This window comes from Eschrichtius robustus, chromosome 10, assembly GCF_028021215.1.
Source record: "Eschrichtius robustus isolate mEscRob2 chromosome 10, mEscRob2.pri, whole genome shotgun sequence".
Taxonomy (NCBI): domain Eukaryota; kingdom Metazoa; phylum Chordata; class Mammalia; order Artiodactyla; family Eschrichtiidae; genus Eschrichtius; species Eschrichtius robustus.
The window spans coordinates 35,537,517-35,564,071 of NC_090833.1; the positions used below are offsets into that span (position 1 = coordinate 35,537,517).

The 26,555-nt window shown below is 43.6% G+C and overlaps 1 protein-coding gene and 1 non-coding gene across 4 annotated transcripts; one reads left to right on the forward strand and one right to left on the reverse strand.

The window, feature by feature from the left end:
- The first annotated feature begins 498 nt into the window (after nt 1–498).
- ZBTB5 (zinc finger and BTB domain containing 5) lies at nt 499–26,355 on the forward strand. Of its 3 annotated transcripts, XM_068553340.1 has the most exons (3): nt 499–624; nt 21,455–23,503; nt 26,200–26,355. In XM_068553340.1, exon 2 carries the CDS (start codon nt 21,459–21,461, stop codon nt 23,487–23,489), a length of 2,031 nt encoding a protein of 676 aa, XP_068409441.1. In that variant the 5' UTR covers nt 499–624; nt 21,455–21,458; the 3' UTR covers nt 23,490–23,503; nt 26,200–26,355. The 3 variants fall into 3 exon arrangements, with proteins under 3 accessions (XP_068409441.1, XP_068409440.1, XP_068409442.1); XM_068553339.1 differs by lacking the exon at nt 26,200–26,355 and having other exon boundaries at nt 21,455–25,901; XM_068553341.1 differs by lacking the exons at nt 499–624; nt 26,200–26,355 and adding an exon at nt 1,956–2,010 and having other exon boundaries at nt 21,455–25,901.
- Nucleotides 8,940–9,046, reverse strand: LOC137771102 (U6 spliceosomal RNA). The gene has a single exon (XR_011075316.1). It is a non-coding gene; the product is annotated as a U6 spliceosomal RNA (small nuclear RNA).
- Nucleotides 26,356–26,555: the final 200 nt, after the last annotated feature.

Genomic DNA, 26,555 nt, shown 5'->3' on the forward strand with positions numbered 1-26,555 from the left:
ACCTCAGGCAGTCGTAGTTCTGACTGGTGGAATGAGGCGGATAACCAGCTGGCCTCCACCACAGCGGGTCTGGATTGGCTTCGACACACAGTCGCTTTTCTGTAGTCCAAACCTAGAGCCGCTTAGTGATAAATCCCGCCTTAAAAGGCGTTTGATAACAGTTTTACGTGTTGTAAGGCATACGGTGATTGGTTGCAGGGCTCACGGATTCGCTCGGTAGTAAACACAGCGAGGCTCCTGGGACGGCGGATTGGTCAGTGTTCCGGGGCCGAGTAAATTCCGCCGGATTCCGCGCGCCGGCTGGCGGCACATCTACCCTGGCCCCGCCCCCTCCGCTTCTGATTGGCTGTAGCGTGGCCGGAGGGGAGGAGGAAAGGCGTGGAGTAGGTGATCTCGTGTTGCGTCACTTCCGTTTACTGTGGGCAGCTGCTGCGGTAGTCTCAGAGTGCGGCGGCGAACGGGGTGAAGCAGCCGGGGGACGAGAGGCGGGGTGGGCGGAAGGGGGAGGAAATCCCATCACTGGGGCGCCAGCCTGGACGTTCCCGCCTCCTCCGACACTGTCGGGTCCGATCGGAGAAGGATCACCGCCTCCTCCAGCGAGAAGGGGGGCGGAGTCCGGCTCAGGTGAGGCAACCCTGTCAGCGCGAGCCGTGGTGGCGCGCGCGGGCGCGCTCACGTGGAGACGGTTGAGCTCTGGGGGAGCTGGGTGGGCGGCGCGAGCAGGGTCTCGTCCAGGCGGCGGGGAGCGCGCAGACGCATACCGGTTCCCCTCCATCCCCCCACCCCCGCCTACCTTGTCAGTCTTTCTGAGGTGGTATTGTTACCCTCGGAACGGAGGGGCCAGGCGGGTGGAAGGCGTGTTCTTCTGCGCAGGCGTCCCCCGTGTCCCGACGCCAGGCTGTCTGTCCGGCCGGTGGGGCTGGGGCTCTTGCCCCCTCGGATCTGCGGGCCGGCGACGTTGGTTACTGGGATCGGGTGGGGAAGGCTTGGGACCAACAGCCTGGCGGGGTGAATAGAGGATCTGCGTGATAGGGTCGGGTGGCTCTCTCGCCCCCATCCTGGGTCTCTTTGAGCGACGAGGTTTCATTTACACCAGAGCAAGGCCGAGGCGGTCTGGAATCGGGAACCGGAGGCTGACCCTTGGAGGGGTGGAGCCAGTGTTTTGGAATGCCCCAACTTATCAGAGCACTACACTGTTTATAGGCTATTATTGAATGGCCTCTGCTTCCAGGTTTCGTGCTAGGAGCTGTGGGGGATGCAGTGGTAAGAACAGCCTTCCGCCCTCCTCCCCTTGTTTGGAGGACATGTAGATTTATACTTAAATACTAACCTTAGGCAGTGAGTTAAGGGGGGTCGAAGGTTAGTTTTTCTTCTCTTCCAGAAAAGGTCGTTTGTTAAGTCAGTGTGCATTCTGGCATCGTGGAGGGTACTGTGGAAGCTAATTTCTGAATAGGACACAAATCCTAAATATTTAGTTTGGAGGAAAAATTTTAGGTAAAGGCGCAGTGAAATCTTGAGTACTAAGTAGTATGGTTGGGTTCTGGTTAATTTTAATGAATGGAAGTAAGAAACCCTTCACCTTCGAGAACTGAAGCAGAAATATATCCGAAATATGTTCATATACTTTTCAGTTGTAGTAGGTAGAAGATACTACATACATTAGGATCTTTCTTTAGAGGTTGAAGAGAATGCTGTGCCTTAGACATCACTGATGATTTGTTATCCTTGTAGGGGCTGTTGTGCCTTAGATAATTTTAAAAAGGTGGGCTGGGTGCCTCACCGTTTTCTGGAGAAAGTGCATTCAGTGTTGTGATTTTGGTGGTGAGGTTGATAAGCTAAAAGATTAGCGGCAGGGGAAAAAGACCAGGTGGGGAGAGGAGAGAGAGAATTTCAGAGAAAAGCCCCTAAACCAAGGGAAAGCCTCCTACTGTTACTTTAGTCCCCTCTGGAAATCCCAGGAAACTTGGGAAGACTGGCCTCACCATCACTGTCGGCTTGGTGACCTGCCAGGTAAGACTAACTGGTTGAGGACCTGTTCCAGGCTCTTGCGTTTTGCTAAGTAAATGAACCAGGACTTTTTAAAGAGTCCTGAAGTAAGCATGTTTTCTTGATTTGCTTTTTCTCTCCTAAAAGTTGTGTCAAAACATGGTATAGTTAGCTGGGGATACTGGCAAGCTGTATTCTGCCTATTTGAGGTGTCTAGCAAAATTCTGAAAGAGATAAGATTTGGAAGAAAAGCATCTTAGAGTGGGGTGTTTTCCTAAGCTTAGGGGTCAGTGCTCTCAAAAGAGACTTTGTCGTAAGACTATCACAAGTAGTTGAAGTTATTAAAAAAAAAATCACTTGGATACAAAATGCATGTAAATGTTTAGTATTTAAAGTATTTAGCAAGAATTATGCTGAATTGGAGTTCTTTAGCATGGGTAAGACTTAAAAATAGCTTGTGTACAGTGAGAAATGACAAAGTTTGCTGTAGTGCTGACACAGAATCTTGAATCTGCCTCAGTTTATCCTTGGAAAGGAAAAAGAAAAACCCAAGGTATTGATTCCATGTTAGTCTTCAACTTTTGTTTTTTTAATATAAATTTGTTGTAAACAAATACTTTTCCTGTTTGTCAGTTTTAAGCATATGAGTTCTCTTTTACTGTACTTAACATTTCTCAAATATGGATGTTGTCTGGTAGAGCCACATTTTGTTAGTGTAGCAGGTGGGATGGAATGTAACACTACACGGCACCTTTTGTTTAAGTATGAAGTGAACGCATGCTAAAAGACCAGCTGTTTCTGAGTGAACTATTGTTCTTACAGTTGTTTTCATCATTTTCATTACTGAATAGTGGCTTTTAATCTCCAGATTCCAATTTTGGGAGGTGCCTTTCATTTGATTAATTATACATCTATTTACTAAAAGCTTTGATTTATCTTTCTGACAGCTCAGATTAGGAACTGTGTTGGAGTACTTACATTTTATTGTAATATAGATAGATTACTGTCTTAGTATCTAAGATTATTTTATCTGTAGATAATTTTCCTTGTGATATTCTAACATACTTGAATGATAAGTTTAAGGTTCCAGTATTTCCTTGATTCTAAACCACATTTTGTTCACATTTTAATCTTGAGGACAGGATGCCATAAGTAAGCATTATACCATAGCTTAATTGGCATTGTTTCCCCCCCCCCCCAATGTTACATGAGATAGTATTGCACTTGATAATCACTGGCATCTTAGATTTAATGAAACTTGGTACAATTAAAAGACTTTTGTATCCAACTAATTCGTTGTTAATTGTAAGCAATTAATTTTCCAAATCTGCACTCTGAAGAAAGTTTGCTATTGAAAGGAATCCTATTGGAAGTAATATTTTTTCCTTATTCAGAGGGGAATTAATGAACTGTTTTGTTTCTTTGACAAATTTTAAAGGATGATTGAGTGCTGGGTCTGCTTTTTGGAAACTGTACTTGGTGTTTTGTTACTTTGTATACTTGATAACAGTTTACAAATGCTTTATTTCCAGCTTCTTAAGTTTAAAATGATTAGGGTGAATTGTTCCCCCCTTTCTTCTGTACATGATGTTGTTAACTTGGTGTAATTGATTTTTCAGTACATCTAAATTAGTTATAATTTAAATCTACTCAGCTGCCTTCCTCTAAAAATATAAGACCTTCAATTTTGAAGGTCTTTGAAATACAAGTCCTTCTGTTTTAGTCTACAGAGAGGATTTGAGGAAGGAGGACAGGGAGAAGAAAACCCACTGTTTTGGGGTTCAGTTTTGAGAGGAATGTACAGATGGTACAAAAATCTAAACACATGTAGTAACATACACTGTATTTTATTTTGAGTAGAATGTCAAAAGCAACTCAGCAGGTGAAGTATCAGTCACTTGCTGAACACTATTGATTTGATAAATGATTCAGAAGTGAAGGAATATACTACTTTGAAAGTAAACTAGGTATAAGAAATGAATAAAATCCATTTTTCATCTTCTCTTCTGGAAAGGCACCATTAATAATTGTGTCTCCAATGCTTCAGCATGGCTTTCTTCTTGATAAAAGTTTAGTTTTTTTTCCTTAAGAAGTGTGTATCTTGATCTGTCAGGGGTGCAAGGCAATAAAAGCTATTTTTAAAAATTGCTGCAAAGGTTGTGTGTGGTGGAGGCAACTGGGATGGGTGTCAGGCAACATTTTCTAAATAATAGAGGGAAAATATATTTAGACTTTTAAAACAGATGTTAAATTATAGTCTCAAATATATAAACAGCTAAAAGAAGCCATTGATGGATGTTTCTATAGATTTTTGGGTACCTTTGTGAAGTTTGTAGGCTCTTTAGAGCGTTAAGTGGCTACAGATGTTCTTTTATCTGGACAATCAGCTGGCTGGCTAGTCATTTTAAGTTTTAGGAAAATGTACCTGAGACAGGGAAATTTCTAGAACAGTTACAGTGCAAGTGTAAAGTTTTAAATAGGATAAAGCAGTGAAGTTTGTCATAAATTATTTTGAAGTTGAAGTGCAGTGCTGTCAGACTCTCATGTAACTGACTGTCTTGGGCATGCCCACTATCAGCATTCTGCTGGTGGGCCACCACCTTGGCTGACCACCTCCCTGACAGGTTTGGGCAGACCAAGATCTTCCCCTTATTACAGGTGATCCTGCCACCAGGAATGCATTCTGTCACCCAGCCCCTCTTCTCCCCAAGGCTCTGCTCCCTGATTCTTGTTTGGCACCAGCTTCATGGAAGGCAGGGTTGGGAGGAGCCAGTGGTAAGGAGCAGTGGGAGGAGAAGGCAAAGCTTATCTTGCATCTTGCTGACCTTCTAAACTGGGGTGTGTTAGCACTGGTGAAGGCTTGGCAGTGTGGTCTGTGGTGGTGGCGGCGTGTGGCATTGGTAATAAGGGAGGATTTGAGGAAGAAAAGAGAAGAAAAGCCCCTCCTGCCAGCTCTTCCAGAATCCTTGCTCTAATTTTCACTCCCTTAGCTGTTATTTTACACACCTGTCTTTTCACTCAGTTCCAATCCTTGACCCTGACCCTGCTTTTCAGCTTCATCCCCTTACTCCCTCCAATTGCCTAATCCTTATTCCTAGCCTTTGCTCACACTAGTAATTGCTTACTGTCTCTCCTCTGAATATCCTGTCATCAGCCACCGGGCCCATGTCTTCCTCGGGGCTACTCCCATTACTGCAAAGTGAAGTTTTGTGGATGGACCTAGGATCATATCTCTTATCCTTCACTTGCTGTACTAGTTGGGTGATGTTGGCCCTAGGCATGGGGAAGACAGTCACTGCTTGATCATCATCCATAAGAGAGAATACATGTAAAATACCTACAGGACCTCGCTCTTAGTAGGCATTCAACCCTTTCATCCAACTAATTGAAGTATAGTGGTAGGTGTGGTGCAGTGTTACTTACACTGCACAGGTGCTTTGACCTGTTTGCTAACATAGTAACAGGTTAAAGGCATACTTTGTGAGTGATCTTGTAAGGTAATATTGCTGAGAAAATGCTAAGTGATTTATTTTGCAAACTTGAGTAGCACAGTATATGTATAAATCGAAGGCTGCCTTTACGCTAAAGTCCCATTTATCCTATATTTTTAAAGAATGAGATTGCAGGGAATTCCCTGGCGATCCAGTGTTTAGGACGCCGTGCTTTCACTGCCAAGGGCCCAGGTTCAGTCCCTGGTTGGGAAACTTAAGATCCTGCAAGCCACGCAGTGCGGCCAAAAACAAACAAAAAACAACAACCCCCCGAAACTGAAACAAAACAAAAAAAGAAAGAGATTCCACATACATGCACTTTCTATATATGTGAAAATTTAGGGCTAATAGCCCCAGTACGTGCTGCTGGGCCCCTTTTCTGCCTTAGTGGGTCAGCTGTCTCCTTTTGCAGCTTAATTAATTAATTAATTAAAAAAATAATTATTAAGAAAAAGACTATGTGAGGGCTTGAGGTACTTTCCTATGAGGAAATCTTTCATACATAGGCTTGGACCTTTATTTTGGATATTCTGAGACTTTTTCTTTCTGGCTTTTGGCTGATTGTAGGGATAGTTGTGACTCTTAGAAAAATGACTGTTGGGTAATATGGTATTACATTTCAACTAAATACAAAATTCATTCAAGATAATTTACTGAGTTGTATATCAGGCACTTTGGAAGAGAGAGGGAAAATATAGTCCCTGGAGTCAACAGGAAGTTTTAGTAGAAGCATTTTGACTTTGCACTAGAATATAAGTAGGGCACTAATAACTTTTCTTATTCAAACTGAATTATGAAGTTTTAGGTCAGCTAATCCCTAGGCATTTTTTCAAAGAAATTTATGTATTTATTTATTTTTGGCTGTGTTGGGTCTTTGTTGCTGTGCACGGGCTTTCTCTAGTTGCGGCGAGCGGGCTTCTCATTGCTGTGGCTTCTCTTGTTGTGGAGCATGAGCTCTAGGCGCGCAGGCTTCAGTAGTTGTGTCATGCAGGCTCAGTAGTTGTGGCTCGTGGGCTCTAGAGCACAGGCTCAGTAGCTGTGGCGCACAGGCTTAGTTGCTCCACGGCATATGGGATCTTCCTGGACCAGGGCTCAAACCCGCGTCCCCTGCATTGGCAGGTGGATTCTTAACCACTGCACCACCAGGGAAGTCCAGCCCTAGGAATTTTGAACTGGAAAACAAGCTGGTAAAGTGGGAGAGCTGGAGGGTAGGGTGAGATGGTAAGGACTTCTGGCATTAGCTTGACATCCCCAGTCATGCTCGCTTTTAGTCATTGATGGATTTCCTTTTTTTTTTTTTTTTAAGATTTATTGTTTATTTATTTTATTTATTTTTGGCTGTGTCGGGTCTTAGTTGCGGCATGCAGGATCTTTCGTTGCAGCACGTGGGCTTCTCTCTAGTTGTGGCGTGCGGGTTTTCTTTCTCTAGTTGTGGCGTGCAGGCTCCAGGGCACCGTGGGCTCTCTAGTTGAGGTGCTCGAGCTCAGTAGTTGTGGCTCGTGGGCTTAGTTGCCCTGCAGCATGTGGAATCTTAGTTCCCTGACCAGGGATCAAACCCACGTCCCCTGCATTGTAAGGCAGATTCTTTACCGCTGGGCCACCAGGGAAGTCCTGATTTCCTTTTTAATACACTTAATCTGTCCAATTTCTGAGCTGCCCTGACACAGCAGAACCAGAGAGACTATAAAAATTAGTCATGCTGACAGACGTGGTAGCTGGGGTTAACCTTGGGCGCCTGTGTGCCTACCTAGTCCCACTTGGTTGGTCAGACCAGAATATGGATGAATGTTCTAGGACTCCAGGACTTGGAACCCCATCAAAAATCCTAGCCTGCTTGACTGGGACCTTGCCTAGTTTTGTTCTCTTACATTTATTTTCAGTTACGTCATCTCTACAAGTGGAGGAAAAGTTCTGTTTAGTTATTTTTCTGCTAGGGTTTTACCTAGATTAGGTATATTGAACGTTAAGAGTTCTTAGAACGTTAAGATGCTTCTTGCAGGTGTAGCCTTGCAGGTCCTGCCTGGCAGACCAGCAGCAAATCACTTGATATGTTGTAGATGATGTTTGAGTATGGGTGTACGTTTCTTTATGAACTAAGTATATTATTGTAAAGCATGTGGGTAGGTCAGTATATAAGTCAAACAGTTTAAAATGTGCTATTAACTGGCTTGTTCCCCTAGAACACAAATGAACTTTTTTATTAGTCTAAGTAAAACACTATTAGGAAAGTAAATCTATTGAGGAAACAGTCAACTCTTGATTATTCATGTTAATGTAATAAGCAGTGGTATAAGTGTATTTTCTTAATTATATTTAGTTTGGAAATTTCTAAAACTCTGTTCCTGCATAACAAATATTGTAGTGTACATTTGCTTTGGGTCAGACAAAGTTACAAATTGATAGATTACTTGCTGTATATCCTCCTGCCATATAGACTCATAGTCACATTTTGAAATCTTTTAAAGAGACCTGGGGCTTCCCTGGTGGCACAGTGGTTAAGAATCTGCCTGCCAATGGAAGGGACACGGGTTCGAGCCCTGGTCCGGGAAGATCCCACATGCCGCGGAGCAACTAAGCCCGTGTGCCACAATTACTGAGCCTGCGCTCTACAGCCCGTGAGCCACAACTGCTGAAGCCCGTGTGCCTAGAGCCCGTGCTCTGCAACAAGAGAAGCCACCGCAATGAGAAGCCCGCGCCCCACAACGAAGCGTAGCCCCCACCCGCTGCAACTAGAGAAAGCCCGCGTGCAGCAACGAAGACCCAATGCAGCCAAAAATAAATAAATAAATTTTTTAAAAAATTATTAAAAAAAAAAAAAGAAACCTGAAGCTTTTTTCCTTGGTTTGAAGGCTTCAGACAGGCAGCTTTTGGTAAAACACTTATCTTCTCAGCATGAGCTCTTTTATAGCTTTTAGACTGGATCTCTGAGTTTGCTAGAGATGCTTGTGAGTTTTGAATAACCATGATCTTGATTCATGATTCCCTTCCATCACAGTGGAGAGTGACACATTTCATACCTCTCAAACTAACTGAATTTTAAAAATACCCTTTCTAGATCCTAAACCGTTTCAAGATAGCCATGTTGTTTAGATTTTTTTAAGATTGCGATTTGAACTTCACTGTGTGACAGAGATCCAGCATGAACCAGGTTAAAGTAAAAGGGGAATTCATTGGCTCATGAAATAGAAAGTCCTAGGGTCATGCTAACTACAGTCATGGCTGGATCCCAGGGTCTTGATGTCATCAGGACATTGTCTTTGGTATTGCTTCCTTCTTTGTTAGCTTCATTCTCAGATAGGCAAAAATTGCCACCATCAGTGTTAGACTTACATCTCTCTCACAGCTTGCAATCTGGGTGAAGAGAATATCTATTCTATTCTATTCTCTCTCTCTCTCTTTTGAAACAGTCAATCCATCATTTCTCTCCTGTAACACTGGCATTGATAAGGATCCCAGTGAGTGAAAAATACGGAACATTTCATGAATTTGCTTGTCATCCTTGCGCAGGGGCCATGCTAATCTTCTCTTTATGGTTCAAATTTTAGCACGTGTGGTGCAGAAGCGAGCACGCAGGAGATTCTTTCTTGATGGTATCAGCAAAAGTCCCCAGGGCAGACTCTAATTGCCATGGCTTGGGTCACATATCCATCTCTGAAACAATCACTGTAATCAAGGGAAGTGGTTAAGAAATTAGCCAGGCCTCTCTAGATCAGCAGGAGGAACCGAAGATCATCTGGAACTCAGAGGTTTGGGGGCAGTCTCAACTGTTCCAGCTGGACTAAGAATGGGTAGAAAGTGATTTACCCCAAAGACATTAGTAGACAGACCAAAAGAAAAAAAAAAAAAGGTGTCCCTTGGATATAGTATTTGAATATTGATTTGTGGGGCAATGTTAACAAGTTTTACATTGTTTCAGTTATTTATTGCTATGTAACAAATCACTTGAAAGCTTAATGGCTTAAAACAACAAAAAGCATTTTATTATTATCTCTAAGAATTCTAGGGGTTGACTGGGCTCAGCTAGCTGATTCTCTCTTAGGGTCTGTTATGTAGTCAGATTGTGAGTGGGGCTGAAGTTAACTTGAAGTCATGTCTGGAGGCACGTGTTGACTGTCAACTAGATTTCAGCTGGGCTTCCTCACAGAATGGTTTTTGGGTTCTAAGAGGAAGCCAAAAAGACCAGGTGAAAGCGGTGTCACCTTTTATGACCTAGCTCACAAGTAGTCACATAGTGTAACTTTTGCCATAGTCATAGACTTGCCTGGCTTCAAGGGGAGTGGACGTAGACTCCCACCTCTTCATGAGAGGAGTGTCGATGTCAGATTGTAAGAAAACATGCAGTATGGGAGATCTTCATGTGGCTAGCCAACTTGGAAAATGCAATCTGCTATACACATTGCCTTATTTCAAGTGACCAGTTTTTATAAAGAACATGAAATATAAATTAGGCTATGCCAGTTCTTGGGTTGTCCTTATATTGACCAGTTTCTTTGTTGCCTAATCTATCACATAGTATCACCAAAAAGCTCTCCAGCATTCTTTCTCCCTTCCTAATAGCACTCTGATTTCTTAGTTGTGAATTATCTCCATCCCCTTCATGTATAATCTTGTTAGGTGGATAAATCAGCAACCAGGCTTCCACCACAGAAGGAAAAATAGATCCTTCCTCTTTCTTCCCCAGCACAATCACAGGGTGGGTGGGTCCCTAAGTTCAGCTATATTAGAAGCTCTCCCTGGAACTTTGAATCTTGAGCATGTGATGTCCATAACTGAGGGAACTGTTGGACACCATTTATTTCAGGGGCAGTAGCCCAAGGAGACTCTTCGTACTGTACCAATGTGATTGTGGATTTTGCTTCGTAGCCCTTCCAAGCTCCTGCTGTCTGGTTCTTCAGCCTCCCAAGTCTTTGAGCTCTCAGATGGCTTTCATTCAAGTAAACCAGAGTTGAGTGCTGTTGGTTGTGTACAAGGCCTTAACTGACAGACCATCATAACTACAGTTAGCTGTATTTTAATACCCAAATTAATTAAATTTCTTTAGTTATCCCAGAAAGCTCAATTGAGAAAGTATGTTATGGTAAATTATTTTGTTAATGACTTGTTAAAACAGTGATTACTAACTTTTACTACAATGGGGCCTCTTAATGCTAAGTGGCCTCTTAGAATCAAAGAAAGGAATTGGGATTTCTCATTGACCTAATAATAGTTTGGGGACAGCAGTGGGGGATTGGGGATAAAACATATTAAGTATATTTACAAAAATATCCTTTACTAACAGACAGTGTCATCTGTTTATCCATATGGTTACATAGCACTTTATTCTTTAGTATCACCAAGTATACATAGCAGATACTGTCTGTGCCCTGACCAGATCCCCTTGATCCTTTTTACCGCTTCTGTGCACCAGTTATGCAGCTTTGAGTGAATCTTTGCTTCTGGCTTGTGTCTGTGACTCTTTTGAGGACTATCTTTGAGTGACTGGCTTCACTTTGTGCATAGGCCCAGAGAGCTTGAGTTCTCCGTCTCCCTGGAGAGGTTCTTAGTTGTTGACTGACTAACGCAAGGGCTGTGAAAGACCAGTTCCCTTGCCTTGAGACGGCTCAAACTCAAGTTACTTATACTCCAGAGTTCCCCTGCTGGACCAGGCTAAAGCTGGGATTTTGCCCCAGATGGCTCCCTTGCTTGGCCACTGCTGCTTCTCTCTACTGCTTCCCATTCCCAGTTTCTCCTGGGAGCACTTCCTTGATAAGTCAGATGTACTTGAATCCTTCTGTTAGGGTCTGCTTGTGGGAAACCCTACCTAAGACAGTATGACACTAAGCCTTTTTCATATTCATAGTCTTTGGAATCACTTTGGGGCATCACAGTAATGCCCTACTGTTTCCAGTTCATTCTTGGAATACTGACTTGTGGCACTTTGGGATGGCCAGAACATATATTAACAATCACATTAGTGAGTCAGCTGCATTTCTCGTTTCATTTAACTCATGGCTCCATTTTTACCTTAATTGAGTTATGCATGTGTTACTGGATTTTTTTTTTTTTTTTGGCTGTGTCGGGTCTTAGTTGTAGCATGCAGGATCTTTTGTTGCGGCACGTGGGCTTCCCTCTAGTTGTGGCGTGCAGGTTTTGTCTCTCTAGTTGTGGTGCACAGGCTCCAGGGCACGTGGGCTCTGTAGTTTGTGGCACACAGGCTCTCTTGTTGAGGCGCACGGGCTCAGTAGTTGTGGTGCAAGGGTTTAGTTGCCCCACGGCATGTGGGATCTTAGTTCCCTGACCAGGGATCGAACCCTCATCTGCTGCATTGTAAGGTGGATTCTTTACCACTGGACCACCAGGGAAGTCCCTTGTTACTGGATATTAAATAGCTTCTCTTAAAAGTCAGTCAGTACACTCACAGCAGTAGGTTGCCCTTCACTATATATAACCGATCCTCACCAGTCCATTCAGAAAGATTGGTCAATATTTATTTATTTATTTATTTATTTATTTATTTATTTATTTATTTATTTATTTATTTATTTATTTATTTATTTATTTATTTATTTATTTATTTATTTATTTATTTATTTATTTATTTATTTATTTATTTATTTATTTATTTATTTATTTATTTATTTATTTATTTATTTATTTATTTATTATTTATTTATTTATTTATTTTCCCTGCCGCGCCATGTGGCATGCAGGATCCTAGTTCCCCGACCAGGGATCAAACCCATGCCCCCTGCATTGGGAGCACCAAGTCTTAACCACTGGACCACCAGAGAAGTCCCAATATTTACAGTATTTAATTTCATTGCCTGGCATGTGATATAATAGCTATTTATCAATATTTAAAATTGCATCATAGGAAGCTTTCTATCCTAAAATGGTTTAAATAATATAGGAATTATCTTTTCTATAGCATTCAGTAGATATTTCCTGTAAAACTACTTGGTGCTGATGCCTCTTCAGGGGAGAAGTAATTCTTTGGCAGCTCTTTCTAATTGTGCGCGTGGCGGTGGGGGCCAGTTATGGTCTCTTCAGGCTCTCTTTTTAGATTTTTAAAAAGAAATTTTACCAAAGATATATATGTAGTTTGCTAAGTACACATCACTTAAGGAATCAAATAGTTCCACAAGATTTTTAAGATAAATACCAGGCCCTGGCCTCCCTCCTCCCCACTTCTCTTCCCCAAGACTCCCACTTTCAACTCTTAGCTAATTCTTTTGATATTTATATACATATGTGAAAAGCCATGCTTGGAGCTTCTTAATTTTTCAGTTTAGGCATTATCTATTGACTTCCCCTTGGTTAGAGATAAGAATTTTGTTTTTTATGAGTTTGTTAATTTCTCCTTATGATTCTACTGGTTTTGCTCTGTGCATTTCAATGCACACTCCCCATTCCTCCATCCCCCAGTATAGCTAGAATTTTCATTAGATCAGCTATTCTCAAAGTATAGTCCAAGGACCCATAGGGACCTCTGAGAGTTTTTCAAGGAGTCTATGAGGTCAAAGCTATTTTCATATTGATATAAAGACTTATTTGCTTTTTTCACTCTCATTCTTTCATGAGTGTACACTCGTGTATGATATTGCAAAATCCTGAATGCAGAAGCAAATATGAGAATCCAGCTATCTTCTGTTAATGCAAAAATGTAAAACAGTGCCACTCTTCTCATTATTTTTTTGGGGGGGGAGTATAGTTATTTTTCATAAAAGTTAACGTAATTGTTTATTTTTATTTTATTTTTTAAAAATTTATTTTTGGCTGCGTTGGGTCTTTTTTTTTAATTAATTGATTATTATTTATTTTTGGCTGCATTGGGTGTTTATTGCTGCGCGTGGGCTTTCTCTAGTTGCAGTGAGTGGGGGCTACTCTTGTTGTGGTGCGTGGGTTTCTCATTGCGGTGGCTTCTCTTGTTGCAGAGCACGGGCTCTAGGCGCGCGGGCTCAGCAGTTGTGGTGCACTGGCTTAGTTGCTCCATGGCATGTGGGATCTTCCCGGACCAGGGCTTGAACTCATGTCACCTGCATTGGCAGGCAGATTCTTAACCATTGCGCCACCAGGGAAGTCCCTGTAATTGTTTATTTTTATTTAAAAATTAATTAACAAACAAGTGTTTTTAAATGTTCTGTTTTAAATTCCCTAGAGCTTTTAAAAATTTACCCTAGTTCCTCATCACAGCCTATGGAAGGGCTCAATAAATGCTAGTTGAAGATGTCTGCACTGCCAGTGCACGTGTGCTACAATACCAGCTCTTTGGCCTTCTGTTATTTTGGTTCTCTCTTTCACTTTCGGGATGATCACCTCTCGCCCAAAAAAGCTATGCATTTCCAAAGCCATCTGCACATCACATACATGGGGAGGGGCTCTAACTGTCAGAGGAATGGTACAGTGGCCGTTTGTCACTGGCAGCTGTCCAGTCTTTTGAACATCCCCACCTTTCCATTTGGAGAGCCTGCAAATTGTGGGTCCCATTTCCCAAGGTAGAATCATCATTACAGGGCAGATGTGAGAACTAGGTTCCCTTGGTTGTAGGTACCTGAGTGGGGTCTGGATGCAGATGTGAGCAATATGGAACAATACTGAGCATTTAGAACTACTCTGTCCAATCCAGTAGACATTAAATTAATTAAAATTAAATAAAATTAAAAGTTCATTTCCTCAGTCACACTAGCCACATTTCAAGTGCTCAGTAAACACATGTGACTAGTGGACAGCATAGCAACTATGCTGTTGATTTCTGTCATTGTAGGAAGTTGTATTGGACTGTGCTGGTCTAGAAGGTGCAATGGCAGCTCTCTTCTGGGCAGCTAGTCCAGAGCAGGATCCATGGAAAGTAGAGGTAGTAGTGGCAGTAACGATTTCCACGATGTGGTTGGGTGCTCTGGGGCATTCCAGTATCACTCTCCCACCCTCCTGGAGATTTTGCGAGCTTCCTAACATCTTTTTACCATAAATTCCTTTCTCCTTAAATCAGTTGAGCGGACTGATTGTATCCAGTTAAGGGCTCTGACTTATCCTGAAGTGTTTTCTGACACTCTGGATATATTGGAAGGAACAGTTGAATAATCTAATTGGCCAGTTTTGTGGCTAAAATTAGCTTTTATATTAGTGGATTTGATTTCTATTGCTAATCTAAATGATCATAAATTGACTGATTAAATGATACTGAGATGAAAGAATATTGCCGTTAAGGAGAAATTAGTTTGGAGTTATGTCTAAACAGATAATTCAACACAGTTACTAACTTAGAGAATAAGTGTTTCTCCAGGTTTTTTTTTTTTTTTAATGCATCCTCTTTTTTTTTAATTTTTTTTATTTATTTTTATTTTATGGCTGTGTTGGGTCTTCGTTTCTGTGTGAGGGCTTTCTCTAGTTGCGGCAAGTGGGGGCCACTCTTCATCGTGGTGCGCGGGCCTCTCACTATCGCGGCCTCTCTTGTTGCGGAGCACAGGCTCCAGACGCGCAGGCTCAGCAATTGTGGCTCACGGGCCTAGTTGCTCCGCGGCATGTGGGATCTTCCCAGACCAGGGCTCGAACCCGTGTCCCCTGCATTGGCAGGCAGATTCTCAACCACTGAGCCACCAGGGAAGCCCTGTTTCTCCAGGTTTTGATGATCATCTCTAATGTCACCATTTAGTTTCACAACTTCCAGAGCCCCTTAAGAAGAAAGGAATCCTTAGCCTTTGTACTGCCCTGATGAAGGCCTGACAGTAAGGCATAGCAGGACATTTCAGGCATCCCTAAAGTGTTTTGAGAAGAGCCTGGAGAACTTGAGTTGATCTCAAGGACTGTGTCAGGGCATCTAGTGTAGGGCTGACAGTCTCTAGGATGACAGGAAGTTATATGGACTGTTTACCTATTTTGCAACATTATTTAAACCTCTGTTTTTGTTGGGGTCATGTTTAGCTACCTCAGTAGTCTCTTCTCATAGGTTTCTGGGCCCTGGGAATCTCCTCAAAATGGTGCTTTTGAGACCACAATTTCCTTGCTACTTATGCCCTTTCTATAGAAAGGGGGATTGAATATTAGGAGTTTGACATTTTAGTGAATGACCTTTTGTGGAAAAGAGTGGTGGTTTCTCTGATACTCAAGATAACTGACATTACAAAAAATAAGGAGGCTGTTTTTCCTCAGATGATCATATTTCTGCTGCTTGTTGAAGAAGAAGGGCATTGGACAGAATATCATTATCCTTTCAAATTAGTATGCTCCATTAAAATACCATTTATTTGGGAAGTTAGTCTTTTATGTTCCCCTCATCTGTTAAGTCAGAATAGTAAGCCCTACCTGGCAAGGTTGTTTTGGAGATTAGAGATAATATAAATAAAAAGTACTTAACACAATGACTAGCACATAGAAGACTCTCTAACAGTAGTCACTATTGTTTTATTATTACTACTACTGTCAGCACTGCAACAGTTCTACAACATTGGTTCCAGTCTCCACAGTAGGAGAGAAAGCAATAAACTCAGTGCCTGGTGCTGCTTGCTTTAACCTAACAAGGCTCCAGTTGACATGGTCTCTTAGTTCTCAGAGTGACTCTGAGGCTGGTACAGCTTCCTGAGACAACTCCTTGTTTTATTTCTTTTGTTTCTTGAACCAGAATGTTTCTTCCCTGTTACCGCTATAAAATAATAGCCTCCTTGGAACTTGACACTTACTAGTATACGTGTTTACTTTCCAAGTCAGGGGCTATAGACTTGTGAGCAATAATTGCATTTTGTCTAATCTCCCCAAAGCCTTGAGCTCTGTGGTCCCTGATTGATTGGGTGGGGTCAGGGGGCGCATGTGCTGCTACTCGCCATTGTTGGCCCTTCACTCCTGGCAGGGAATCTTGATAAAGCAAGAAGGGGGCAGCAGGAAAGTACATGTTTTAGTGATGTATTTTGTTGTTGGAAACTCTTCAAAGGCTGAAAAAACACAGGAGGTAAAAGAATAGGCCAACATGTGGCCCCTGCTTTGAGGCATTTTACCATCCATATGTAACTTTCCAGGTACAGCAAAGGCCTGTGCTTAATACTCTGAGCTGGCACTGTAGACCTTTGGTTTTTATGGATTTAGAGTTTGTCATTTTTGTTATTTCCCAGGGATCTTGAAGGTGTGTGTTCTGTGGTCACTTGTCATTTCACTCAGTCATGACTTGGCCTGCTCTATAGGGCTGGGCCACGAAAGCAAGTGGGCAAGCCTGGTGCGCAGCTTGCCATCCATGTGGCCTTCTGCTTGCAGTAATCCTTGTGAAGTGCCATAATGGTACTTGTGAATTTGGAGATGTGCAAAGATCTCAGGGTGTATGCCTTTAGAATGTCAAGGATCTACCATGTTTTTTAAAATTTCATTTAATATTGGGAATTCCCTGGCGGTCCAGTGGTTAGGACTTTGTGCTTTTACTGCTGAGGGCGCGGGTTGAATCCCTGGTCAGGGAACTAAGATCCCACAAGCCATGTGGTGTGGCCAAAAAAAAAAAACCCCAAAAAAATCATTTTATAAAAGTTAATATATGTATGTATTTATATTTTAGAAGCCACATAGTTCCATAAGGTTTAGAGCTAAAAAACTAGCAGTCTTCTGTCCCCCATTTTTCCCCTCCAAATTCCCCCTCCTTAGAGGCAACCACTTTCACTTGTTTTAGTTGTTTCGTCTGCTACTGAATTCTGTATTTCCAAACAGCATTCTTATATTACTATTTCTTGAGGGAGTATTTCAGACAGCATTTCTTGACTAGTAGGGAAGGTGAGAATTTAACTTTCTTACACCACTTCTCCTCTGCCTCCCCCCCCCCCCACACACGTATTGGCCTTCCCTTACCCTTCCAGTATCTCAAATTTGGCTCCGTGTTCACATTATTATGACTCTGTAAACAAAACACATAGGTACGGCAACTAAACAACCATGTATTCTTCCTGGAGTTAATAACACCCATTTAAAATTCTTCTTGTTTTTTTATGACCTATCTTCACATTTTTATGGAACTGTTAACTTCTTAGCGCTCTCAACTATGTCATGTGATCTCTCCATTCCTTTTTTTCCCATGGGGAACTCCTTGGAGTCCCTCATCTTCCTGCTCCAGTCTGCTCCCCAGTCCTGCTGCCTAGCTCTCATTTTGGGCTTCAGCATCATCTTTCAAATTCTCTTTGCCTGTTTTCTAGGATGGGTCTCCAATTCCTATATTCTTCATCTTCCTTTTCTTGGTTTATTCCCAGCTTCCTGAAGCACAAGCTTTAATAGCTTCCTGAGAAAGGATATGTGGGACGTAGACTTTTGGGTTCTTGCTTGTCTGGAAAATGCCTTAGTCTCCCTTCATAATTGATGTTTGGCTGGGTATGGTCTAAGTTGGAAATAATTTTCTCGGAGAATTTTAAAGGAACCTTTTACCTTCCAGTATCGCTTTTGAGAAGTCTAATGCCAGTTTTATTCCTGATTCTTTGTTAACTCCCCCCACTTCAAACTTTCCAGATCTTTATCCCAGGTGTTTTAAAATGTCACTGTAATGAGCCAGGTGTGGGGATTTGTTCTTTCATATTGCTGAGCACTTGGTGGACCTTTTTAGTGTGAATAAGTAACTTCTTCAGTTCTGGGAATTATTCTTTGTTGTTTATCATTCTCCCCATTTTCTGTCTTTTCTCTTTTTGTATTCAGACTTTGGGCTTCATTAATTAGTTAATTCTTTTTTTCTCTTGTTCATTCACTTTTATTTCTCCTTTGCCTTGTCTGTGATATTTCCTCAGCCATATTATCTTCCACCCCCTCTAGTAACTTAAAATTTTTTTTGCAGTTTTAAACTTCCAATAATTTTTTTGGTTTCTGGAATATTTCTTTTCAAAAAAAATTTAAAACATTCTCTTCTTGTTTCATGGATATCGTATCTTAGCTCTCTGAGGATGTTAATTATAGGTGTTTTTCGCCCTTAGTTCTGTTTCTTCCAGATGCCTTTTTGTTTAGGGCTCTTTCATGTTGTTGCCAAAATCTTGGCTGTCTGTGCACCGTTGCTGTACAGAAATACTGAGACAGTTATGGAGGAGAAAGAAAGAGTGGCTTTATTCTTGGCCAGGCAAAGAGGGAACGCAGTAGGCTAGCACCTCAAGAACTGTGCTCCCCTCGCTGGGGAATAGGGAGAGGTCTTATAGTCGGGGTCATGGTCAGGGGTATGCAATAAGGACGAAGCCAGTAACAGTCTTGCATTCTTCTTTTGCAGAGTTTCAAAAGGATGGGGTTGCTGACAAGATTAGGATGTGTGCAGGGTCTCAGATGGTCCATCTCCTAATCTCGATGAGCTTCTCTGGTCCCTTTAATCTTGCCTCAGGTGGTTTCTTGCCTGCTCCTCCCTTGATTAGCAACTGTTCAGTCTGCCCTTTGGAACTCAGGGAAGGTCATGGAGGCTGGAGTTTTGCCTACAAGAAACAGGGGACAAAAAGGCCTCCGTGCCTGGGAGCCCCATAGAGCCGCACTCGGTTTCAGTGTTAGGGATTTTTCCCCTCCAGTTTGTGGTGCTTCTACCTGACCGATTGGAAGCTGAGTGAATGGGCCTTGAGGACTGGTGGGCTTCACTGTAGGGAAGTTTGATGGGGACCCAAGTGGTCTGTTGGAGGGATTCCCTGGGTATATGAACCCTGGGCTGCTAGTCTTCTGTTGGTGGGTGGGGTGGGTGGAACGTCTTACCTTCTAGTGCGGACTTTAACTTCATGCTCCAGTTGTGGGTGTAGCAGCTCGTCCCAGCCTCCTGTCCTGAGTACAGAGTTTCTCCGGTTCAGCCACCCAAGCCCAGCAGGGGACTTCGGGGCTTCTTTCCCGAAGAGGCTTTCCACACCCCCTCCCCCAACCCCTGTCAGAGGCAGGCGCCCTTTCTTTGTCTCCTGTAGCACCTTGTACTTCCTACCATAGCACTTGCAATACTTTATTGTATTTGAATGTTGATTAGTCTGTCGCCCCTGAGGGCAGAGATCGGATCTGTCTTGTTGATCATTTTATCTCTAGTGCCAGGCATGACTGTCTGTCTGCATGTGTTTGTATCCTGGGGTGTAACCATTAGATTCTGCCTCACTCCCTCCCAGAGGACCAGAGGTTCCTTCGCCAGAGAGGATAAAACAAGAGTTTTAAACTTTGTGGCTCCTTCAGCTTCTACAGAGTCTGTGGGCAGAAGGCACAGAGCAGCACCACTTCGGGGGTTACTGACCCTGTTTTCTAACCACACAATGAGAGTGTGTCATGAGTACTAGTCAAGGAGTTATACTTTGAATCAGCAGTCATGTAGTTCCTAGGAAGTGTAGCAGTTTCTTAGGAGAGGACAAGCAAGTTCTTGTTTCTGATGAGTCCAGGAGATGAAAATGTACAGATATGTAATGATTCCAAACTCGGATTGGAAAGTGATCCACCCATAGTCCATTCGGTCTCTTCTTTATTCCCTTTTTTAATTTTAACATTTATAAAAAATTTCAAATGTACAAAAAATAAGCTTTTGAAGCAAATGCTAGACATCATGTCATTTCATCTGTAAGTATTTCAGTATGTTATCTCTTTAAAAACTACTCTTTTGAAAAAAAAAAATCAGAATGCCATTATCACACCTAAGGGGGAGAAAAACCTAGTAATTCCTTAGTATCATCAAAGAAACATGTGATGTTCTAAGCAGTCGGTTGGGTTGGCTGTATAGAAGCCCTACAGGTCAAAATGGAGTCTGAGCAGATGGTTTTGGAGCTTGTTCATCTCTTGTTTTTCTTTGTCCATTTTTTTTTTGAAGTTTAATTTATTGAGCTTTATTGAGGTCTATGTACATACCATAAAATTCCTTGTTTTAAGTGTGCAGTTCAAATATTTTTAGAGAATTTGATGTGTAATCATCATAACCCAATTTTAGAACCTTTCCATCGTGCCCCCAAAAGTCCCTCTTCCCATTTGCAGTCCTGCCCCGAGCCCAACCCTAGTCCCAGATAACCGATAATCTACTCTCTGTCTCTATAGCTTTACCTTTTCTGTGCCACAGGTGTGGAACTTCCATTAGATTATTTTTTTATCGAATAGACTTCCAGCCAGTCCCCTTGTCTTGACATCATCTTCACTACACTTCCCCTGGCACCTTGGCAGCCAGATCTGAGCCTCTGGGTGGGGGCTTACATATGTCAGGTTGTTTTAGCCACTGCCAGTTTAGGATTCAGCTTTCTGGGCATGCTAAGTCAGCATGCGTTCGTTTACCTGCTCACCAGCTCCCCAAATGCTATTGATATTTATTTCCCATTCTTTTTTCCCTTGTGGGTTTTTACCTTTAAAACAACAACAAAAGCAAAAAACTTTAGGGGTGGAGAGGGTAAATGCATGAGTGCAATCTACTACCATCTATAACTGGAAATCTTCCCCACTAATACTGATTTGCCCTTATTTATTTAAGGTTGCTAAAAGGCTCTTTATATTCTTGGAGTTTATTTATTGTCCTCAGGGAATGCAGAACTCTGACTTCTCAGGTATAGATGTTGGATCACCCACACACTGGTCTTTTCTAACATGGACCCTAATAAGTGTTATAAGTGGGTCATGTAAGGGTGAAGGGGAGGCTGTAAACAGCCAGTAGCTGATCTGTGTGTGTGTGCAGGCTTCAAGGGCTGTTAGCCGAATCAGCATTTGCTCCTTATTGGACAGGTGTTTAGTCTGCGTGCCCACCATCAAAAACATCACGAGCTTTGAAAGGTCCAAGCTTGGCCATTCATGCCTCTCTCTTTTTTTTTAAGATTTTTTTTTTGATGTGGACCATTTTTTTAGTGTTTATAGAATTTGTTACAACATTGCTTCTGTTTTATGTTTTGGTGTTTTGGATGAGAGGCATGTGGGATCTTAGCTCCCCGACGAGGGATCGAACCCGCACCCCCTGCATTGGAAGGCGAAGTCTTAACCACTGGACCGCCAGGGAAGTCCCCATGCCTCTCTTGTCATCGCACCCTCTGTGCTCTTTGACTTAAGCTCTTCTGCATCTTCACGCTTTCTTTCTTTTTTTATAGGATCATGGATTTTCCTGGCCACTTTGAACAGATCTTCCAGCAGCTGAACTACCAGAGACTTCACGGCCAGCTCTGTGATTGTGTCATTGTAGTGGGGAACAGACATTTCAAAGCCCACCGCTCGGTACTAGCAGCATGCAGTACACATTTCCGAGCCCTGTTCTCTGTGGCAGAGGGAGATCAGACCATGAACATGATCCAGCTGGATAGCGAGGTAGTGACAGCGGAGGCCTTTGCCGCACTGATTGACATGATGTATACCTCCACGCTCATGCTGGGGGAGAGCAATGTTATGGATGTCTTATTGGCAGCCTCTCACCTGCACTTGAACTCTGTTGTTAAGGCATGTAAACATTATCTAACAACAAGGACGCTGCCCATGTCTCCCCCCAGTGAGCGCGTTCAGGAGCACAGTGCCCGCATGCAGCGCTCCTTCATGCTGCAGCAGCTGGGACTGAGCATCGTGAGCTCAGCCCTCAATTCCAGCCAGAGTGGCGAGGAGCAGCCGGCCCCCATGAGCTCCTCGATGCGCAGTAACCTGGACCAGCGGACACCCTTCCCCATGAGACGCCTGCATAAGCGCAAGCAGTCTGCAGAGGAGCGGGCCAGACAGCGGCTCCGACCCGCCCTGGATGAGTCTGCCATCTCCGACGTTACGCCAGAGAATGGGCCGGGGGTTCATTCTCGGGAGGAGTTCTTTTCACCGGATTCTCTGAAGATCGTGGATAACCCTAAAGCTGACGGGCTGACCGACACCCAGGACGACAGCGCCATCATGTTTGACCGGCCCTTTGGTGCTCAAGAAGATGCCCAGGTGCCCAGCCAGTCCGACAACAGCGCCGGCAACGTGACCCAGCTCTCCATGGCCTCCCGCGCCACTCAGGTCGAGGCTAGTTTTGAGCAGGAAGCCACAACTGAGAAAAGTGGTTTTCAGTGTGAAAACCCTGAGGCTGGCCTTGGTGAGAAGGAGCACATGAGAGTGGTGGTTAAATCTGAGCCCCTGAGCTCTCCTGAGCCTCAGGATGAAGTGAGCGACGTGACCTCCCAAGCGGAAGGCAGCGAATCGGTGGAGGTGGAGGGAGTGGTGGTCAGTGCTGAGAAGATAGACCTCAGCCCCGAGAGCAGCGACCGGAGTTTTTCAGATCCCCAGTCTAGCACTGACCGGGTAGGAGACATCCATATTTTGGAAGTCACAAATAACCTAGAACATAAATCCACTTTTAGCATTTCAAATTTTCTTAACAAGAGCAGAGGAAGTAACTTTAGTGCAAATCAGAACAATGACGATAATATCCCGAACACCACTAGTGACTGCAGGCTGGAGGGGGAGGCCCCTTATTTGTTGAGTCCAGAGGCTGGGCCTGCAGGCGGGCCCTCCTCAGCCCCTGGCTCTCACGTGGAGAACCCGTTCAGCGAGCCCACAGATGCCCACTTCGTCAGGCCTATGCAGGAAGTGATGGGCCTGCCATGTGTGCAGACCTCAGGCTACCAAGGAGGAGAACAGTTTGGGATGGATTTTTCCAGGTCTGGTTTGGGGTTGCATTCCTCCTTCTCCAGGGTAATGATGGGCTCCCCTAGAGGTGGAGCCAGTAACTTTCCATACTACCGCCGCATAGCTCCCAAAATGCCAGTGGTAACGTCCGTCAGGAGCTCACAGATCCCAGAGAACTCTGCCAGTTCCCAGCTAATGATGAACGCAGCCACATCCTCATTTGAAAATGGCCACCCTTCGCAGCCCGGCCCCCCGCAGTTGACGAGGGCATCTGCTGACGTCCTGTCAAAGTGCAAGAAGGCCTTATCGGAGCACAACGTCTTAGTCGTAGAGGGGGCTCGCAAGTATGCCTGCAAAATCTGCTGCAAGACTTTCCTGACCTTGACAGATTGCAAGAAGCACATCCGTGTTCACACAGGTGAAAAACCCTACGCCTGCCTGAAGTGCGGCAAGAGGTTCAGTCAGTCCAGCCACCTGTACAAACACTCGAAGACCACCTGCCTGCGGTGGCAGAGCAGCAACCTTCCCAGCACTTTGCTCTAACCCGACCACTTGAGGTAATGCTGAGGCCAGTATCAGGACCTAAACTAAAATCTCTTTTGGTTGGTGGTTAATGCCGTTGGGTTTGAGGCTTCAGGCTGCGAATGGTTCATGCAAATTTTGATGACTAATAAGTGGAGAATTAATAGGTGTAGTGCTTGTGCTGCTACATTTCTCAGTGAAATGTACGCTTTCAGAGAAGGGATCCAATCCCCGAAACCAAGTTCTTCCTTAGGGTTGAGTAATGCAGTCAGAAAGTAGTTTGGAATCGATGTCATTAAAAGTGGCACATTTGACAATTAAAAATTCAAGTGCAAAAAAGTTTTTTTAGCAATTTTTGTAAAACTCTGAAGCATTTAATTAAATTTCCTATATACCTTCTGATGAGATTATATACCTGTACAGTGATGCAAGATGCACTTATGTGTAACCAGTGGCAACTTTGTGCCTGTCTAAAAGGAAGGCCCTTGAGGACATGCCTGTCTGCCAAAAATGCTTTAAAGTTTATCATGAGCTAGTCCTAGGCTTCAGAAAGTACTGTATTTTTAATTTTTGTCTGATTTGCAGTCACAGACACTGCACTTTGATGGTGCTGACACTGGGTCCAGAGCAAGCATTCTCTGGACTATTAGGTGTATATATACTTTTGAAAACATCACTGTTTGTTAGATAGATGTTTTAACAATTTTTCCTGGTTTTAAAAACAAAGTTGTAAAAGGAGTATGTACTTATAGGGAGCAACAAGTAAGGTATTGTTTCTGTATGTGCTGTTTTAGCAGTATTTTAACCAACTTGTGTTACATATGTTACAGTTCCATGTTTGGAAGTCAGAAAAGAGCTAGTGTTTGTCTTTGTTCTGATGGTGTGGAGTCTTGTTTAGTGAGATCTTTTATGGCACATTTACCCTTTGTTCCGTGCAGATTTCGGGGGCTGGTCCAGCCTGACACATCTCACCCAACGACAAACCCGTTGTCTGCTTCACTTCTTCACACTCATGCCACATATGGCATCCTTCCCTGGCCTAGGTTACTGTTTTCAGGTAAAAACTAACCAAAAGTGAAATCAACCCCCCTCCATTGTGGGGTTTTATTACTGGTCTATACTGTCATTTTAAAGTACAGACCCTGAACTTTTGTTGTTGCCCCAACCCAATACTGAATGTTTGAAATCCAAATGCAGCAGTATTCATGGGTAAATATAAGCGGGTTGGGCAGCCCAGAGCATAGAAGTCACCAAGCAGCATCTGAGACAGTTTGAGGAGACATGTGGGTGACTGCTCTGGGCCTCCCTGGACCCCACTGCTTCTCTTCCCCAGCCCCACCTGTGGTCTTCTGACCCTGTGCCATTGGGGCATTTGGCAGCAGCTGTTAGGCTAAGCCCTGGCTCATGAGCTTCCAGGGGAACAGCACAGGTCAATGTGTCTCTATAGAGCTCATGAAGTCAGTTTAATTCATGCATGAATATGAGTTCATTTTTTATACAGCTTTTTTAGACACAAGCCACTGTGCATAATTGAGTGAAATCCTTCAGTTCCTACCTTTGTTTAGAAAAAAAGGTAATCAGCGAGTGTTTTCTCCTCTTAATCTAGTGTATGCAGTTACACATCTGTCTGTGGATAAACTTACAATGTTCATCGCTTAGCATCTCCTATGAACTGATTCCCAGGGAGGAAAACCAAAAGGGAAACCTCTGATTCCTCTCCTTTCAGCAGATGTGGGGGAGATGGTGGAGGCTATGGGATCACCTGTGAAGTTCGGTTGTGTGTGGCGAATTGTTAGCAGTCATGTTCTGACTTGATGTGAGGAGGCTCCACATCCACCCCTCTGTGGGGACCAGTGACTCGTGAGATTAACCCTGGGAGGCAGGTGGGTCAGCGTGGAGAACGAGAGAGGCCCTTCCTGGCTTGGGAAGAGGAATCGGTGGCACCAGGAGAGCAGTGGCAGCCTTCCTCCCCCTTCCACCTTGAGGAGGAGGTGCCAGGAAGCCGCCCCCTCACCTGAGCTCCAGCTTAAGTGGACTTGCTTCGGGGCCTATCTCTGACACAGCGGCTGGAGCCCTGCCTCTCCACTGCTAAGTGGAATCTGGAATCTCTCATCTACCTCTTAGTCAATCAGTTCCTACATGTGAGAAGCAAGCCTGTGAGCCAGTGTCCTCGTACATGCTGTAGCACTTAAAAAATAATTCAGAGGTTCCCTGGAAAACCAGTCCCAGGGTTTCTACAAATTGGTAGTTTCTACCTGAATTTTAACTGGTATTGGGTACCTGGATTTGATTGGTTGGCCTTAATTATAGCTTGGCATAATCATTTCTGGTGACCAAATCATAAAGTTCTATCAGGGCACCTGTGTCAGTGGTGCTATGCTGGTCAAAATTTGAGACTTTGAAATAAAAAATTTGTCATATTCATGCCTCTAACTAATTATGTGTTCTTTTTCTTCGCCTTAGGTTATTAAGGTTGAAATAAAAAAGTGAAGTAGTATTGCTTTCTCTGCTAACCCTGCTGTGACCAGTACTTTTTTTTAAAACCGAGCTTCCTAGAAAATACTCTCATGCTGTCAGTTAATAACCACTATTGGTCATTAGTCCCTCGTGCTTTCCCTGAGCTTTGTCTCTGAGCTGTGGACAAGGGTGATGTGTTGTTCTCACCGCAGTTTTACCCCTAGTGGGCCTGCTGAATCTTGCGCTTTCTGCTCCTCCCTTATGTGCCTCCCAGGGTGAAGACTCCACTCTCCAGTCTGGCTCAGCTGTGGGGAAGAACTGGAGCCCAGGTCCCTCAGCAGGAGCAGGGCTTTGGCAGTGCTGGTGGCCTGGCCTTAGGAGGACTGAGGTGATTAGAAAAGGGCATTCACCTGGGGAGTGAGGAGATGGACACGAGGGACAAAATATGAAGGTGCTGAAACTAATTTTAAAATAAAAATTAAGAAACCCACCTACCTTGATTAGTCTTGACCAAAAAATGAGTATTGTGACCTTACCTAGTTCTTTTTGCCATGTGTGTTTAATTTGTCCGATGGTCTAGGGAGCAGGTCCAATTGCTGCGGTCACCACTGGGCTGTGGTTGTCCTGTCC

Bases quoted from the DNA above. Each gene is read 5' to 3' on its own strand.
- ZBTB5 (XM_068553340.1), top strand. From the start codon at position 21,459: ATGGATTTTCCTGGCCACTTTGAACAGATCTTCCAGCAGCTGAACTAC.